The sequence below is a fragment of the Emydura macquarii genome, unplaced genomic scaffold (genome assembly GCF_026122565.2).
Source record: "Emydura macquarii macquarii isolate MOO-44397 ecotype Brisbane River unplaced genomic scaffold, CSIRO-AGI_Emac_v2 contig_1254, whole genome shotgun sequence".
Taxonomy (NCBI): domain Eukaryota; kingdom Metazoa; phylum Chordata; order Testudines; family Chelidae; genus Emydura; species Emydura macquarii.
The window spans coordinates 3393456-3412137 of record NW_027131391.1 but is presented as its reverse complement, the minus strand read 5'-3'; the positions used below and the strand labels follow the sequence as shown (position 1 = coordinate 3412137).

Here is an 18682-nt window from a genome sequence, read left to right as displayed (position 1 = left end):
TCTAGTAGATTGCTGAGGCATGATTTCCCTTTACAAAAGCATTATTGACTCTTCCACAACAAATTGTATTAACCTATGTGTCCGGTAATCCTGTTTTTTACTATCATTTCAACCAATTTGCCTGGTCATGAAGTTAAGCTTACCAGCCTGTAATTGCTGGGATTGCCTCTGGAGCTTTTTTAAAAATTGGCATCACATTAGCTATCCTCCAGTCATCTGGTACAGAAATTGATTTAAATGATAGGACATACCACAGTTAGGAGTTCTGCAATTTCACATTTGAGTTCCTTCAGAACAATTGTTCTTTGAACGCCTGATGGCAAAGAATGTCGCATCAGTTTACAGCAGGTTAACTTGCATGTGAACACACTAGGGGCTGAATTTTTCCATGTGCAGCTTGGCTACACGCAGGAGAATATGATCTTGTTTGGTTACAAAATCTATTGTCCTGGAGTACCAGGAATTAGAAAGAGGAGACGTAACTATCTCATCAACTGATCATCATTTTTCCTGTAATAATTAATGCTCCACAAGCGCTGCTGCCTTGAAAGCCCCAGTGCTGAAATCTTCTAATAATTATTGAACAGAGATGGCATGAAGCAGTGGCAGGGCAAGCTTCCCTGTATTGTGTCTCCAGCTGGAAGTACCATCTTTGCTTCCTTTGGCTTCTTGGCTTGTCCACTGACAGTCAGCCAGGCTGCTGATCATTGCCCATTGCAGTGGTATGGCTTTTAGTAACGTGCCCAACCTTATCCTTATGTCTGTTACCAGTTAACCTCAGCCCCGCCCCCATCGTGTGAGACGCTGCACAGACACAGAAGAGGGGGACCAGTTTTTACAAGGCAGATGACCAATATAAGGAAAATGTCAAAAGATGCTTCGTTACGGTCATGCTGTCTGGAGTGGCTCATGACAGTGAGTGCCTAACTCAAGGCAGACTGTCAGACACAGGCAGACAGTCCAACGGGGCGCACTGTCATTCATTTCACCAAGCCAGTAACAAATGTGAACCCCTGGATCACTGGAACTGTCTTACCATGGAGTCTCAGACAGCCCCCTTCGATTCTCCAGTCTATCTTACCATGGAGTCTCACACAGCCCCCTTCGATTCTCCAGTCTATCTTGCACCAAGACAAATTGGACTTGGTGATAAATGGTCCCTTACACCAAAAATCACACCAGATCCAGTCCCAAGAGACCCGTCCCTTACTCCCAAATCAATCAGTACCCTAGATCTTACACCAAAGTTTATTAACTAGGAAAAAAGGAATGAGAGCTATTTTCAGGTTAAAACAAGCAAACAGATACACACCAATGAGTTACCATCTAAATCCTAAGAATGACAAGAGTTGTAGTGATCTGAAGTGTCTTTCAGGGCAGCCCCAGGAAGCAGCCCCTGGGGATCTCTGGCTTCAGTTTAGAGTCTCTGGCCCTTCAGAGTTCAAACAGCCAAAAAAATGCAATTTCTTCTTGTCAGGGATTTTTATTCTCTTCCTCCAGAGTTCAAGATGATGGACAAGTTCACATGCACATCTCCTCTTCGGAGGGTGGGGGGAGGTGGAGCAATCAATGTCTTTTGTCTTCTGATGTTCCACAATGGTTTATCTGGTGTCTCTAGGTCTTCTTTTGTTGGGCAGGAGATAACACCTGTGGCAAAATGGCATTTCACATTGGGTAATGCTTCTCTTCTGACTGGGGGGTTTACAGTATTTGAGCAAACACTGGTACAGCTGCAGAGCAAACATTTAAATATCACCTTATAACATGGGACCCAGATATTACAAGTGAGATTCATGCATTTAGCAACATACAAGCATTTCATAGTGTATAAACTCTAGCTGCATGATTTTAAGACTAAGAACTATTTTGAGCAAAACTAACATACAGATGACCTGGTCTGTTTTCCAGCTCCGAGGTTGTCAGTTCTTAGCTAAGGCCTGCAGCCTGGGCAAGAGCTGGCAACTGGCCTGCCAGTGTCACAGTTGCATTTTCTGTTGTTATTGAATTACCCCCAACCATCCCTCCACTCACCTCAAATCCAGCCTGCTACACGCTTCCACCTCACGTGCTGATGTAAAACCCCTTGAAGCTGATGGGAAAGCTCATAATTCAAGGGGAGTTGGGTCAGGCCCAACCCACAGGAATGGATGCCTGCAAGATAGCTCTTCAGAACAAGAGAACTCCCTTCCTTGAAGGTGAAACAGAGGCTTTTGCCTGGAATGAAGAGTTGATGCAGGTGGCGTTTTAGCAAAGTCAATCCGGCGCTGGTGCTAACTGTAGGGCCACGGCCCGGACTCTCCCTTTCCCACCCCCTCCCCTTGCTGCTGGTGTTCTGCTTCATTCTGGGAGTCTCTTTGGGACTGTCAAGGCTGGTGAACTGTGCTTGCCGCCAGCCGGGTGGGGACTGAGAGGTACCAGCCAAGCCATTTTCTAATGCTGCATGAAGGTGGTGCCAGCCTAAGAAGTGGGAACACTGGTCGTGCAGCGCAGCGGCTTGGCCACCAGAGCCTGGGGCTGGGAGTAGTTGGACTGAGAGTGAAACGCCTGTCTGCTGGGATCAGGCTCCGTATTACTGTGGGGTCTGGTGGCGACGGCATTGGAAAGTGTTGTTGTTGTTTGGACCTGCTTTTCCCTTCTGCCGGCTGTTTTACCTGTTCACTGAGCCATCACCAGGCTGCCGCCTCCCAGCCTCGCTCCCTAAATGCTTGTGGCAGCTCTTGCGTGAAAGCGGAAGGAAACATGTCTGCGTCGCACTGGAGCCAGGCTTCAGACAAGTGTTGTCTTGAGTCTTCTTTAAACGTTGAGTGTTTCCTGTGACACAAGCAACTGGGAACAGAATTCTCTCTGCCTAAGCCCCGCGCTGCTTTAATTGGAGGTGACGGTGCCTGAGAGCTGTGTGTAATCCCAGAGCTGTCTCCTCCCATTCTTCTAGCGCTTGTTTCTCCCATCCAGAGCCTTAGGCGGGCAGGGGGGAAGCTCCCTGTGAATGGGAGTAGAGGGTAGGAGGGGAAGTGAGGGGAGCTACTGAGACTGGTGGGGGCAGCCATCTCCAGACTGGGAATGAGCTTCCCAGTAGTTCCTACTACTGCTCCTACGGAAGCTCCTCTGCAGCTGTGCCGGCCGCCCACCCTCCTCGGTGGCTGATGCCCTGTCCCATCTCCCACCCACCCCAGGTGTCTCCAGTGGGACCTGTGATGGCTGGAAGGTTGGACCGCACTGGGCCAAGGAGTCCAACCTGCTCCTGGGCTGCTGGCCTGATGTAATGTGCCACCACGACTGCTCCGTCCCCTCCAGATCTTGTTCTCACCTCTGTGAGATACTGCGGGGCGGAAAACATGGGAGGGACAGAAACATAGATCCAACGCCCCTCTCCCCCATATTCTCAGTGCAGGAGGTCTAGCCCCCTCCACCGTCCAGTTCCACCACCCCTGGCCTGAGATGCCTATGAATATGTACAAAACACCAATCCACCCAGAGCCCGTCTCAGTCTCTTTCCCACACAATTCTCCTTTCAAGACACTCGTACTCCCTCACTGACAGAGCTTGGGAGCAAAGGCCTCATGTTTGGTCCTGAAACCAATGGATGACTCTGGGCAACTCACTTCATCTCCCTGGGCCACAGTTCCCCATCTGTTAAATGGGAAACTTCCTTCCTTTCGCCCATCTTCTGCTTGACCATTTTGACTGTGAGCCGTTCCTGCTTGTTTGAACAGTGCCTAGCACCAGGGGGGCCTGGTCTCGGGTGGGGCATCTGAACACTAGTGTAACACACAGAATAACGGTTGTAGTCATTCACAGCTCCCTGGAGAACAGCCCCTCATTGTTTTGTTTCTCTGGTCTGTTGCCCAGCAGCGAGACGCCAAGCTGCCTGTCGTGCCCAGCAGAGGCGAGACGCTTGGAAAAGCCGAGCGGAAACGCAGGTCAGGAGGCCTCCAACACCAATGGCTGTGTGAAAGGAAAGGACAGCAGAGAGTATGCCCGCCACAGATCCCGCAGGTAAGAGCCCAGCCACTGAGGCCCTTCCTGGGAGCAGTGGCTAATGCAGTGGGTGGGGTTTTGTGGGAAGGGAATACGTGGCCATCTTCCTAATCCCGCTGCAGGATCCCCACCAGTCCATCCCCGAGGGAGTCCCACTCTGCCACAGTCTCTATTTAAGTGCCGGTGAGAGCCTACAACAGGCGAGTCGTTCCATTGACTCATCTGGCAGAGCTTCGGGCGCCCCCCCCCCCCCCCCCCCAACCTGGCTTCCCGCTCCACTCTGATAGTGATGGCTTCACACTGCTTCTTAGGTATCAGCTCAGTCCCACTAATGTAGACAAGGCCCCCACCCCAGGAGCTTCATCCTTCCCCTTGTGGCAGCAGGGTTTCTGCAGTGCCCCCTACACCCACCACACTGCCCGCCCCTCCCAGACCCTGCAGCAGCCACGGGGCTTCTCTGCCAAAATGGCTGCCTGCAGTGGGGACTTGAGTAAAGGTGCAGCCACGCAGTGCATGGCCATCATTTCAAACTGAGTTAAGTGGTGCTTTGCTTCGAAGGCAGCATCCCGGTACCCCACTGCGGACTGGGGATGTGCTAGCAGTTGAGACTCACCATAAAAGATCCCCTTCTGCCCGTGCCTAGATCACAGACCAACACTGCAGAGCTTGTTAGGGCAGAGGTGCGTTATCAATTCCTCCTTAACTTGTGGGGGTTTTAAAGAGGCAAAATGAATCAAAAGTTTATAAATCACTTGAACAGCCTTTCCAAGCCCTGCCTGTTCAATTAGCGCTGGGATTAAAGCCTAGCCATTTGGTTAAAGCTGCTAGACACAGAGACAGAGAAAGAAAGCACAGTTCATATCTTCAGATTTCAAGGTAGCCAGCACCGTAATCTAAAGTGTGTTCTTAATTAGACGTTGATTGCAATCGGAGAGAAACAATTCAAATCAGATCAGCTCAGGGAGAAAGTTTCTACATCAGAGACCAAAGAAATTATCTGCAGAAACCAGGAAGGGCTCTACAAGAATCTGTATGGGGCTGAGAGGAGGTTCATTCTCCTGTCGCCCGCTGGGCCATGGAGGTGCCAGAACTGAAAAGCGTCTGGATAAGCTGTCAGGAGGCAGTGGAATGGGCTGAGAACTGAATAGCTGTATTTTCAGAGGTGTTGAGCAGCTATGGTGCCGACTGAAATAAATTAGGTCATGAAATATACATGGAAGGTCATGGAAGCAGAGAGGATGGATGGTCTTATGACAAGACACTAAACTTGGTGCTCAGGAGATCTGGGTTCAATTCTCATCTCTGCTGCAGACTTGTTGGGTGACCTTAAGCAAGTCACTTAATCTTTCTGTGCCTTAGTCACTAATCAGTATAATGGAAATAGAAATATTTCTCTCTCCTATCTGCTTAGCCTGTAAGCTTCTTGGGGTAGGGTCTGTCTCTCACTATTTATCTACAACGGGGCTCTAATCTCAGCTGAGGTCCCTAGGTGTTATCATAAAAAATATTAACAATGCAGCATGACTGCTCAGGCAGATGGTATATGTGTGTTAGTCCCTCCTGACTGGCCAGAGCTTTCAAGGGGAGCCTAAGATTGCTCAGATATTGCAGGTTCATAACAGGGGTGGATCTTAATTTTTTCCTGCTCAGATTCCCGCCCCCTTCCCTGACAGAGTTTATGTTCAGGGAGCAGGAATGCCTCCCGGAACCTGTTCCAAGGACAGCTGTCGTCATACTGGTGATTTTGCTTGCTCTCCTGCTGAGTTTGTGATTCCCGTCTCTCTCCAGAGCCAGGTGTTCCAGTGAAGGAACAGAACAGTTGCCAATCCAGGACAAGCCATTGGTTGTTCTAGATGGGGGCACCCTACCAGTCAGTGGCCTATGACCGCATAGGTTAAATCTCTTTCAGTGCTTGACAAAAAGAGTAACAGACATTGTGGATGCTACTTGGGCTAGTTCCATTAATGAGGCTTGTGCCGTGTCTCTGACAGTGGCAGGCTAGGGACCATGTGCCATCTTGCTCTGTGGTAAAATCCGCTCTTGCAAGCTGCCATGTTTGGGCTGGGTCGCTATGGGAACGGGAGGTGTTCAGCGTGAACCCAGACGTATCAGGGGGTGGGACTGCTAATGCAGTAGGGAGATCTCTCTGGGGTGCACCTGAGCTCAACAGAGTCCAGGGCAGGATGCTCTGCTACAAAGCGCAGACCTTGGTAGAGAAGTCTCCTCCCAGAACCTCAACCGCCTTCCTTCCCACATTTCTCTGGCCATTGGCCTGTGGTTTTGCCAGTCCGGGCACAAAAACAGAAGCCACTTACCAGAGCAGCTTGGATGCCTTCAGCTTCCCAACACGTAGGGCCAGCCCATGGAGCTGGGGAGTGACTTCCAGAGGAGCCTGCCCAGATCCCAGCAAACAGCCTCTGTCTGGGCATGGTTTGGATGGTGGAGTTTTGTGCCTTCGTACATGATTGGTCAGATTATCCGGGCTTGGGAAGTGAGAGCAAATCCCGGCATGTGAAGCAAGTGGCAAATGAGGGAGCTGAATTTCAAGGAAGCTTTGGCGGGATGTTTGGAATGGCCAGAGCAGGTTGGAGCCATGCTTCAGCTAGGCCAGCATCTTGTCTCCAGCAGTGACCAGCGCCTGATGTTTCAGAGGAAATGTTCAGAGACCGTTATGGAATAATGCCCACAGAGGGTATTATTTCCCTACTCCTGGCAGCTAGGGGTCGGCTCATGCCATAAAGCATGGAGGGATTTCTTTCCATTGAAGGAATGAGTGTCTTTTGAAAACCCTCGCAGGAGGAAAGCCAGCAAGTTGATGCTTGATACAGGAGGACCCATGAAATTCTGTGACCTGGATTGTATAGGAGGTCAGACTAGCTGATGCAATGGTCCTTTCTGGCCTTCACATCTATGAATCTACATCAGGAAAGGGGAACAGATGGGATGTAGCTATGTCACCGTGCTGCAGCTTTCCACTTCTAAGGAGTCTGCCTGTCTGCTGGGCAGCTGCCATGTTTGAGGCAGAGCTGATGCAGCATGTTAGAATGACACCCCCTCCCCCCCCCATGCTCTCTCTGGGCACCTTTTTGTTTTGTTTTATTTTGTTGTTTTCCTTGATCTCTGATAATTTGTTGACCCTGAAAGTCTAGTAGGATTGCTCTTGGCATGTGGAAAAACATAATGGGCAGCTGAACGGAAAAGACTTATGGAAAATAAATTAGGGAAGAAAAGCAATCTGAGTGCTATTTTCCAAAAATTTGGGCAATACGGCATAGGAAGGAATTAGCTTGCGATGATGACAAGAAGTCCCTCTGCAGCTGCACTGAGACAGATGTCTGATTGTAAAGACATTTCTTTCACCTTAACATGGGTAAAAGACCCATCAAGACCATTACCATTACCAAGAAGGCAGCGTACCATGTCTCCTAATGAATCTTCCACTGGATCTTTGAATTACTTGAGGCAAAAAAGAGAGGAAATATTTAAATGCTAATTGGAGGATGCAGTGTTATTCCATCCCCCTTCTGTTCTGCAACAGAGGGACACAATGGTTGTTATCTGGCAAAAAAGTTTGTCTTGCAGCCTCTAAAAAGCAGTGTGCTGACATAGAACCAGGCTGAAAAAAAAACCCAGTGGTTTCAAGTGAGTGGAACTGACGCTGCTGCCCATTACACCAGTGTAAATCGAGAATCCATCCACCAAGCCCAGTGTCCAGGGACTGGACTGGAAAAGGGAAAAGGACAGTAGAAAGGGAGAATATTTCCTGGAACGGGGTGGAAACCTGATAGATCTCAAAAGGGCCTAGGAGTAGGAGCCAGAATGTGTCGTTTGAGCTCTCATGTGGACTTATGGCGCCTGTTGTTTCTCTATTTTTTTATGCAACAATGGATGAAGGGCACCTAAGGCAGGCAACCGAACCACCGCCGGGAGGAAAGCAACCTCAGAGCTCCTCCTTCAGAGCCTCCCTTCACATGGTCTCTCTCCCAGGATAACTGGCCCCTTTAAGAGGGAGCGGGGGATTCAGTGCCCCTGTGACTGAATGACCTGAGTACTGCCCAGTTGTGCTCAAGGGAAGGCACCTGGGCCTTATAAAAGGGGAGGCAGACAGCAGCCTGAGAAGGCTGGCTGCTCACTGGCCTCTCTTGGCCTGAGGCGGCGGCGGCTGCTGAAGGAGGAGGAGAGGAGGAGGAGGAGGAGGAAGAAGCAGCTCTGACAGAGACTGCAGAGAGCAGGAGACCTTGAGTAACCAGGAGAGGGCAAAGAAAGCAGCAGAGGGATTTGCCTGCTGACCTCTGTAAGCCAGAGAGAAGCGCTGAGGGAGGCTGGGCTGGGCTTCAGCGAGGAAGGGCTGGGAGTGGGCGCTTGGTGAGGAGCCGGCTGGGCCAGAAGAAGAGTTCCAGGAGGAGCTCCAGACGCTAGGGCTGAGCATGGGCGTTCGTGTGGTGGGGCTGGCTGGACTTCATCTGGGGACTTTGAGGATTGTTTGAACTGACTCTGTTATTGAACCAGCCCCTGGCGGGGGAAAGGGAGGTGTTCGCCACAAAGAAGCTCTGTGATGTTTAGGAGCCCTGAGAGAAGGGGCGTCTGAAACAGGCCTCCCCAGAGCCAGGCTTTGCCAGCAGGGGGCACTCCGAGGCAGGCACAACCTCGGACAGTCTCCTTCCACTCCGGCCAAAATTGCCAACCCACATCAACCAAACTGGCCTGGGTCTCGCAGAGTGGGTTGTGTTGTCTGTTTGGGCTGCAGGCTCTTCAAGGCTGGGGGAGAGGGTCTTTGTCCTTCTACTTCATAAATAACAAGCGCCATTCTCTGAAGAACGGTATTACACCGAATACGCCAAGCATGGAGGTGCAATGCAATATGCACCGGAAGATGTCGTCTTCCAGGTGATGGGCCCTGTGCTGTGTAACCTACCGTTTATGAGATGATACGGATATGATAGAGGTCTATAAAATCATGACTGGCATGGAGAAAGCCAACTAGGAAATGTTATTTACTCCTTCTCATAGCCTGAAAACAAGGGATCACCAAATGAACTGAATAGGCAGCAGGTTTAAAACGAACAAAAATAAATATTTCTTCACACAACGCACTCCTTGCCAGAGGATGTTGTGAAGGCCAAGACTATAACGGGGTTCAAAGAAGAACTAGATAAATTCATGGAGGCTAGTTCCATCAGTGGCTATTAGTCAGGACTGACAGGGGTTGCTGTTTGCCAGAAGCTGGGAATGGCTGACGGGATGGATCACCTGATGATTACCTGTTCTGTTCAGTCCCTCTGAAGCATCTGGCATTGGCCACTGTCGGAAGACAGGATACTGGGCTAGATGGACCATTGGTTTGACCCAGTCTGGCTGTTCTTATGTTTTGTTCTGGCAATTTGCAGTTATCCAGTACCCAAGGGAATTGGTCACAAGGGCAGAGGCATTGCCTTCACTTGCTATTCTAAACTGTGTGGTGTTGCTATGTGCTGTTCAACATTTGCCACATGTCACCACAGAGGTGGTTGCATTTCAGGGGATGGTGAAGTGATCCTGTAATTAGATACCTGGTGGTTAGCAGATGCCTGGTTGTTAGTGTGGTATTGGGGCGCTGGCAAAATAACATAAAGCAAGAGTAAATTGGAAGGATCGTATTGTCTAGCCTGCATCAGAATATGTTAGCCTGGACTTGGCTTGCTAATTTTTTAGTAGTTTAGGCCTACCCTGTGTTGTTTTTACACATGTTGAGTGGTTCATTACTGTGCAAATAGAACCACTGAAATAAATAGGATGATTATTATTTATATCATAGTGCCTGGATCCCCATCAAAGATCACAAACACATGGCGAAAGGCAGCCCCTGACCTGAAGAATTTATAATCGAAACAGAAAAGAAAGGCTGGGGAATGGGGGGAGAGAGGGGTATTATCCCCATTTTTCAGATGGGGAGCTGAGGCCCAGAGAGGTAAAGGCCAGATCTTCAAAGGTAGTTAGGTGGCTGGGGAGTTAGACATGTAAATATCTTTGAGGCTCTGGACCTGATTGACTTTCCCACGGTCACCCAGGCAAACCCAGGAATTGAACGCAGATCTTCTGAGGGACAGGGCTGTGTCTTAACCATAAGGCCATCCTTCCTCTCATGGAACAAGATGCTCCTAAGTCACGGTGACAGAAGCTGGCCTCCTTGAAGTACTGATATTCTGGATCCAGGTTGCTATGTAACTAGAAGATTGCTGCTCTCTTGATGCTGGCTGGCACATCAGGGTATATATTCATGATGGGATCCGTTTCTGTTATAAACTAGTGAGCAGATAAGTAACACTGGGGCCAGAGAGGGAGGGGCATTCTGCTTGTTATACAGACGTTTACCACCTGAGCCCTAGCAATGAAGGAGATTTTCTTTACACGTTCCAAAAATACTTTGCTATTCAGTTATTCATGGCTCATGACCAAAACATTAGCATCATGTTTAGTTTTGTAGGGCAATAAAAAAGTGTATTAAAAGCACTAAACAATTGACTTTTTATAGTAGCAGCATTTTGGTAGTAATTCAAGCCCTAGATAAGACCAATTCTACCCTGGCCCTGTAAAGTGCAGTGAAAGCCCTGAATGTAAATCAGTGACAGCTGCAAAACGGCTCCTCCCCCTCTGTCTGCAGCCTTGTCATTTTAAATATCTCCATGCTCTGATGATTTCCATGTATTAAGACTTTGTTAATAATACTTGTCCTTTCTCTAGCTCCTATTCTAGTCTGGTTTCTGAATCTGAGGATCTCAAAGCACTTTCCAAATAGTAATGAAGTCTCACAACATCCCTTTGACACAGGTGTAGTCTCTCATTTTACAAATAGGGAAACTGAGGCACAAGAGTGTGCAAGTCTACGTTTTCAAACGTGTCCACTAATTTTGGATGCCTTCATTTTGGGGTTCCCAAACCAGAGACATTCCAACTTAACTTTCAATGGTCATGAGCACCTACAAGTCCGGCTGACCTTTCTGGGTACTCAGCACTTCTGAAAATCATCCCCTTGGTGTGTGGAATTTCCAGAAGTGCTGAGCTGTGCTTCCACCATCACTGAGTGAGTTGAAAATCCCACCCTGGGTGACCGAGCCAAGGTGTCACTGGGTTCAGCGACCAAGCCAGGAGTACAGACCAGGGATCCTGACTCATTATCACTTGCTTTACCCACTAGACAACACTTCCTTCTTGCCTAAGAATGTTTGGTTTGGTTACTGGATAGTCACAAATGAACTAAGTGCCCTAAATTCATTTAATTACCGTATTTGCAATTAATTTAAACATAATGAGATTATGCACTGTATGTTCCAAAACTTCAAAAAATATTATTCCTGTGTATTTTTTTTTTAAGTTTAACAACTGTGTAAAAGAGATATATCTCATTACACTACCATAACACCTCAACAAATGTTTTTTTGTAATCAATTGCTGTTTAACATACATTAACTCTTATTAAATTTAGAGAAATTCATCTAGTTGCCATAATTATTGTATGCGAATTAAATGCCAATTAATTATTTAAAACGTATTTACTGAGGGTATGAAAACTTATAAATCTGTTACGGCGCTGTTAACCTCAATAAATATTTTTTAAATAATCAACTGGCATGTGAGTAACATGCAGTACGATCTCATTATATGTACATTAAATTCTGAGAAGAGACAGTTAATTTAAAGCATGACCCAATTACTCATGGCATGGTAATTAAGCATTTACCCTGAATTATAGATCTGCCATGAAACCCAATCTTTCATGGTACAGCAAGAAGATTCGTAAAATGTCCCTCACTTAGAACTATCTGGGAATTGGGGAAATTGATGAAAATAACATTGATTAACATGGGTCAACTCACTGTCCTTTTTTCTCTCAAGCAGCCCCTCGTGCGATGAGGAGTACACACCACCACCCCCGTCCAGGGGGAAGAAAAAGAAAAAGAAATCCACACGTAAGAAGAGGAGGAGGTGAGTTTAGAGAGGGGAAAATCCCACAGACCAATGGCTGCTCAGAGCCCAGGCAAAGGAAAAATATCTCCCAGGCTAGATGACAGCTGTGAGAGCATGTGATCCTATAGGAAAGACTGTTAGCAACTAGGAAGGAAGGAATTATTTAGCTTGGTTCCGGGAGGCATAATTAGGAACAATAGAGAGAAATAAAGAAAAGGAAAAATAAACTGAATATCAAGTTAAACTTCCTGACAGTGAAATGTGTTAAGCCATCATGGAATAGCCTCCATAAGAGAAAACAAGGGAAGACCCATCACTTGGGACTGTTAAAACGAGGCTGGGAAATGGAGCAGAAGGCCCTTCTGCACTAGACACCCCGATAGGGCTTTAGGCCCAGACCCACAAAGGTCATGTAGGCTTCTAACTTCCATTGATTTCAATGGAAGTTGGGAGCCTTAAATGTCTTTGTGGACCTTGGCCTTAGTGTCTCTGGTTCTTGAAGGGTGGCACAGGTCTCTCTGCTTTGACTCTGAATAGTCCAGAAAGTTTCTAAAAACTGAGAACAGCGTGCAAATGAAGCCCATTGCCCCTGCGTTTTTGCCCACCCAGTCTCACGTTGCTTTCAGCGGGACTTCATGTATATGTTCTGTTCTGTTTTACCACGCCCATCACCGAAGTGTCTGAACATCTTGATCTTATCACCACAGCAAGACTCAGACCCATAACCTTAAGCCAGCAACTACAGGGCAGAGCTATGCTGCCAGGACTTAAAGCTCAGGGATAAGCAGTGTGTGAAAAATTGGTGCCAGGAGGTGGCAGCAGTGCAAAGCTGTCACAGCTCCAGCAGCCTTGCTCAGAAATTCCACCAGCACAGTCAGCTGCAGTAACACCTGCTGAAATAAATTTGATGTCTTCATTGCAATCAAACCAGGCAGAAATCCAGAGCCAGGGTTTGCATTTCAACATATTGCTAGAGGGGAAGAGTCCCCTGATTTAAAAAAAAAAAAAAGCCAGGGAGAGCTGTGAAAAAAATAAATCTCTCTTTCAGAATCATTCATTCTCTGACCATCTATGAATATAGCAAAGCAGGCCAATGTGCTCTAGATTAAATTACTATAACGTGGGTGCACAATTGGTTGAAAGACCGTGCTGAAGAAGTAGTTACCAATGGTTCGCTGTCGGTTCCCAAGGGAATCAGTTCTGGGTCTGGCGCTAGTCAATATTTTCATTAATGACTTGGATAATGGAATGGAGAGTATGCTTATACAATCTGCAGATGACACCAAGATGGGAGGGGGCGAACTCTTTGGAGGACATGATTAGAATTCAAAATGACCTTGACAAATTGGAAAATTGGTCTAAATCAACAAGATGAAATTCAATAAAGATAAGCGTAAAGTCCTACACTTAGGAAGGAAAAATCACAATTTCAAAATGGAGAATAGCTGCCTAGGCAGTAGTACTGCTGAAAAGGATCCGGAGGTTATAATGGTTCACAGATGAAATATGAGTCACCAATGTGGTGCTGTCGCAAAAAAGGCTAATATCATTCTGGGGTGTATTAATAGGAGTGTCATATGTTAAGACATGGGAGATAACTGTCCTGCTGTACTCAGTACTGGTGAAGTCTCAGCTGGAGTGCTGTGTCCACTTCTGGGCACCAGTCTTCAGGAAAGATATGGGCTCATTGGAGAGTGTCCAGGGGAGAGCAACAAAAATGATAAAAGCTTTAGAAAACTTGACCTGAGGAAAGGGTTAAAAAACTGGGCATGTTTAGTCTTGAGAAAAGAAGATTGAGGCTACCTGATAACAGTCTTCCAATATGTTAAGGGCTGTTACAAAGAGAATGGTGATCATCTGGTCTCCAGGTCCACTGACAGTAGGACAAGAAGGCTTAATCTGCAGCAGGGAAGATTAGGTTAGATATTAGGAGAGGTTGGAAGTTTTTAAGAACAGGTCGGACAAACACCTGTCAGGGAAGGTCCAGGTTTAGTTGATCCAGCCTCAGTGCAGGGGGGCTGGACTAGATGATCTCTGGAGGTCCCTTCCAGCCCGGCATTTCTAAGATTCTGTGATTATTGGGGCGCAAGGAAAGGCCAGTGCCTGGATCCCACCCTGGTTCAGGCAGATGCTATATGAGCTAGCTCTATGAATGCACTTTAACCTTCACCCACTCCCCCTCCACATCCCCAGCCGGCTAGTCCTGAGCTCCATCCGGACCAGGGTCCTGGCTCCCCACCACCACATTGCAGGGCTCAGCAGGCAGCGTGTGACCGTCTCCTCTGCAAACTGCCATGCCAGCTGGGGCAGTGTTAGGGATCAGACTTGTATTGAGGGGAAAGAGGGTTAGAACTGGTGTGTGCATTAGAGGATCATGTACACGCAGCAGCCGGGGCTGTGACAAAGAGGGAGATATCCTGAGTCCTTGGGAGAGGGGGCAATGCAGTGACTGCGGGGAGTTTTACATTCTTTAGGCTCTTAGCACAGCACTCCCAGTCAGCACTGAGCCACTTATAACCGCACCACACATCGCTGGAGCGTGAGCACAAATGCCAGCAGCCTTTCTGTCGGGCCAGGATGGGGTGTGGGTGCCCATGACCAAATGGGACCCTTCTGCAGCAGGTTTGGCAATGTTCTCTGATTCTAACACAGCACAACCCGAACCTGCGGCTACCCCTGCGACGTGTCCTCTGGCCTCCCCTGCAACCAGGGCAAATGCAGGGATCTTTCCTGATGGGAACAACACCTGCTAGGGAGGGAATGAGCTGTCGCTTGTCCCCTAAGCAAGGAATTATTGAATGCAGATCTCTGGGGTGAAAGGCTAGTGTGTTAAACTCCTGTGTCCCCAGACACACCCCAGCCGGACAGACTCCTCTGGCTCAGAGCTCCATGCGCCCAGTAAGTAACATGTTGTCACTGTTCCCCAGGTCTCCATCGTATAGTCCCTCGCCTGTGAAGAAGAAGAAGAAGAAGAAGAAAAGCTCAAAGAAACGAAAAAGGAACAGGTATTCCCCCAAAACTCCTCTCCAGGCAAACACTAGGAAACACTAGGCTTTTGAGTACAGCTGGATGGGTTTAGTTAGAGGGTGTCAGAGAGGTAAAGGGTCATTCTGCCTGGCCCCACTGTCTGGGCAACATGCGCCCCTGTGAGGAAGGCCAGTGCGAAGCCTATGAGCTCCTTAACTCCCACTTAACCCTGGGACTTAAGTGGTGCACGGGAGCCCCTGGGAGGGATTCTGCCTGGCCCAGGTAGCTCCCGCTGCAGTGGGACCTCGGACACCCTTATCACTCCACCCACGCTCAGGAAGTTGGTACTTGCAGGGGCGCTAGCGATGCCTGGGCTCTCCCAAAGGTTTGTGCTAGGGTCAGGGAGGCTTCAAGCTCTCCCCTTACAGACCGCGCAGGGACAGGCGTCATTGAACGTTTTTCTCCTGAGGCTTCAGCGTTAACATGTGTGCTGTTCGCATCTCTCACCAAGTGATTGCTTCTGTCTGTGCAGCACTGGATCTGGTTTTTGTCACAGCCGTTGGCTCTTTTGGTTTTTTTCCCACTTTTTAAATGGAAGCTTAAATTGTGCAGAAACGTGTTGGGATCAAGCAGCTGCGGCCAGCCTCCACAGGCCCACTCAGCCTCCCTGCTGACATACTGTTCCAATGCCAGACCAATGAAACCTGCCCGAGTGGCACCCCCAGGCAATTCAAGGAGGGGCAAATGTGCATGAGGCAGCACTCTGATGTCATGGGGATGGGGGCTCTAAAAATAGGAGGGATGGCTAGCTGACCAAAATCAAACCAAAGGTTATAGCATCCCTCTGAGCCCAAACCATTGAGTTTCCCATGGGGCTAGTTCTCTTTGACACTAGGCAGTGTCAGCACCCAGTGGAAGAGTCTGTCACCCAGTTTCCATCCTGCTTTATTACTTGCTCAATGAGCCTCAAAAGAACCCAAATATTTGAACCTGTGATCGGTTCAGACAGAAATCCCATATCTCAAACTCAGCCCTCCCTCGCCCAGCCCGAGTATATATAACAGCTCGGGTGCACATCTAGATCTGAACGTCCCAGGTTGCACCTACCTTGCCAACAGCAGGAGGGTCCCCCAGGTCTGAATGCCTCCAAAACAGTTGACCAGCTCTCAGCTGGACCTAGCCCCAAATCTGCTGGATCAGGCCCATCTCTAAAGTAAAGAACATGATTAAAATTTTAAATATCAAACATTCCAGTTTCTTCCTCCAACCACTAAACCAATATTTGCTGAGAACAATGGGCACCATCTTCCTTGTAAAGTTCATGTATTTATAATTTATTGAACCAACAAGACAGAACAGTCTCACAAAGGTACAAAAAAAAAAAGACTAAAAACTAAGCCTGATACTCAAGAAGAGGGAGAATGGGACAGAATAAAGCAAAGAGAAAAAACTCTTCCAGTGCACTTCGCTCCAAGTAATATTCCTCCCGAGCTTCTACCCTGCACCAGCAATTATGGGCCCAATCAATTGTCTGCTGCTTTGCATTGGTGTAGCCATGTATGCCTGTGCAGAGCGGGGCAAATCCATCCCCTGTTCAGAGCGGCAGGCAGCCTTTAACATGCACTTTGCACAAGTGTAAATTATGGCACCAGGTGCAAAGCAGTGGGGAACCAGACCCACTGACATTGCTGGAGATGCTCCTGATTTACACCAGTGTCACGGAGATCAGACTCAGGCCCACAGATATCAGTACTATTTAGTGGAGTGTTGGGCATGCATGTAGAATCAACTCATCTAGAATGCAAGTCCTGACACTGCATCCGTCTGAATCCTGCCCTCCTCCACCAGCCCCATCACAGAGCAAGAGACCACCAGGCTCAGGTTCCAGAGAGGCAGTGCAGAGGGACCCCATGCCCTCTGTGCACTGCAGAGCACTACTGCTGGCAGCTCTCTCCTGGACCCTTCACCCGGCATTGGTGGAGCGGCTGTGCTGATTCTCCGCCCTGGCGCGGGGTCATGTGTGGAGGATTATGTTCCCTTAGGGCCCTGCTAGGTGTGTGTGTCTCTCTCTTTCTCACACACACACACACGCTCTCTTAACCCATGGCCAGTGATCTGGGCCAGGCTTTCCTGCCTGCTCAGTACAGGTGGATTACAGTAACTCCTTGGGCAGGCTCATCTCTACCCTGCAAGGCCGAATTAGTTGCAGGGCTTGATTAGGGCCATCAGGGAAAATGAAACCAATCAGAGGAATAAATAGGCCCAGCCCAACAGAACTCTTATCCACAGGGCCAGGTTGCCAAGTGCTCAGCACCCACAAATGGGGCCCAGATTTTCAAAGCACTCAGCATGCAACAGCTCCCACTGCAACCCTTACAGGCTTTTCCAAGAGCTCCGTTCCTGGCCTGCTCAGCTGCCTTGGGAAGGCTGGCAGGTAGGGTACATCTGTACTCACTTCGTGCTGGGAATGCAGCTCCCAGCCTGGGGAGATAGATATACCCACGCTCGCTCTGACTGGGCCAGTGCACTAAAAACAGAGCATAGCTGCAGCAGCACAAGCAGCGGGAGGGACTAGCAGCCCGAGGACATAACTAGCATCTCAGATAGGTACATACACAGGGCAGCGAGCTCCTCCCAGCACTCGTGCCGCCACAGCTATGCTATTCTTAGCACGCTGGCTCAATCGGAGCTCGTGTGGGGGTGTCTCACCAGATGGGAAGCACTCCCCTGGCTCGCAATGCAGCCGTACCCTTAGACGGCTAAATGGCAGCTGAGGTCTATTGAAAGGTCCTTGCTGGGTGGATTATTCTCTTAGCCATTTTAACACCTTTCCACTGTCTGTTGAGGAAGCTAGTCTGAAAGGGGGCTGTCTCTGAACAAATGCAGCAGTGTGTGTTGGTTCCGCAGTGAGATCTACATTCAGTTTATATATTTGCTTCTTGCAGGCTATCGTCAAAGAAGAGAAGACACAGGTAAGGGCTCTGAAAGCTTTGCCATCCATCTCAGAAGCATGGGTTAATTCTGCCCACCCGGGGTCCTGGGAAACACCCTCAGATTCTAGGGAAGTCCAGATTCACTAGTGCTGGTGCAGGAAATGTAGCTTGCAGAGCTTATGAAATCCCTAGGCTCCCCCTCCAACCCCCGAGCATCTCAGGTAACAGCTGCATTGTGCCATCTCAGCCTCTTCCAGTGGGGTAGAATTCAACTATATGCGAGGCTTGACCGGAGTGGTGCTTGGGTCTCGTGCTGGTCCTTCTATACTCGGGTGAATTCTACCCCTGGTGAACTTTCTGCATATGCAAGCACAAGCCATGCACTAAATCCAGCTCCTGACGTGCATATTTATATCTAGGTTAATCCTTCCTTGGGCAGGTAAATAGTGAAAGGAAGAGCACATAGACTGAAAGGGATCAGTGTAGGAGTCATACATTCCCTGAGTGTTATTTTTGCCTTCCTGTGTGCAAAGACATTTGGAAGATTTTCTGCAGTGGTGTCCTGCTGTGCTGTTACAGCAAAAGGCCTGACAGCTTTCCCTTTATGGATCCTGGCTTTGAAGCATTCCTGTAGCTCCTGGGTTTTAATTTGCCCCCGGGGGACCGCAGCACTGTCAAAACCAGACATCATTTGCAACCTTGTTAGTTGTGAGGGTCCAATGTCAGTGAGAGGAAGCCACCCTCCCTCCTGCTTTGCTGCTAGTTTAAAGTTCTTACTCTGATTGCTCAACAGTTTAAAGGCTGGATGGAAACTCATTCCTAAACTTACAGACTTGGGGGTTCAACTCACAACTGAACAA

The 18682-nt window shown here is 48.5% G+C and overlaps 1 protein-coding gene across 1 annotated transcript in view; it reads left to right on the top strand.

Moving 5' to 3' along the window:
* The window catches only part of SRRM4 (serine/arginine repetitive matrix 4), a 123536-nt gene that overhangs the window by 80869 nt on the left and 23985 nt on the right, over positions 1-18682 (top strand). The window contains exons 2-5 of the mRNA XM_067550290.1: positions 3850-3996; positions 11854-11940; positions 14850-14927; positions 17835-17861. Of these exons, the coding sequence (XP_067406391.1) occupies positions 3850-3996; positions 11854-11940; positions 14850-14927; positions 17835-17861 (339 nt within the window). The remainder of the gene's footprint in view (positions 1-3849; positions 3997-11853; positions 11941-14849; positions 14928-17834; positions 17862-18682) is intronic.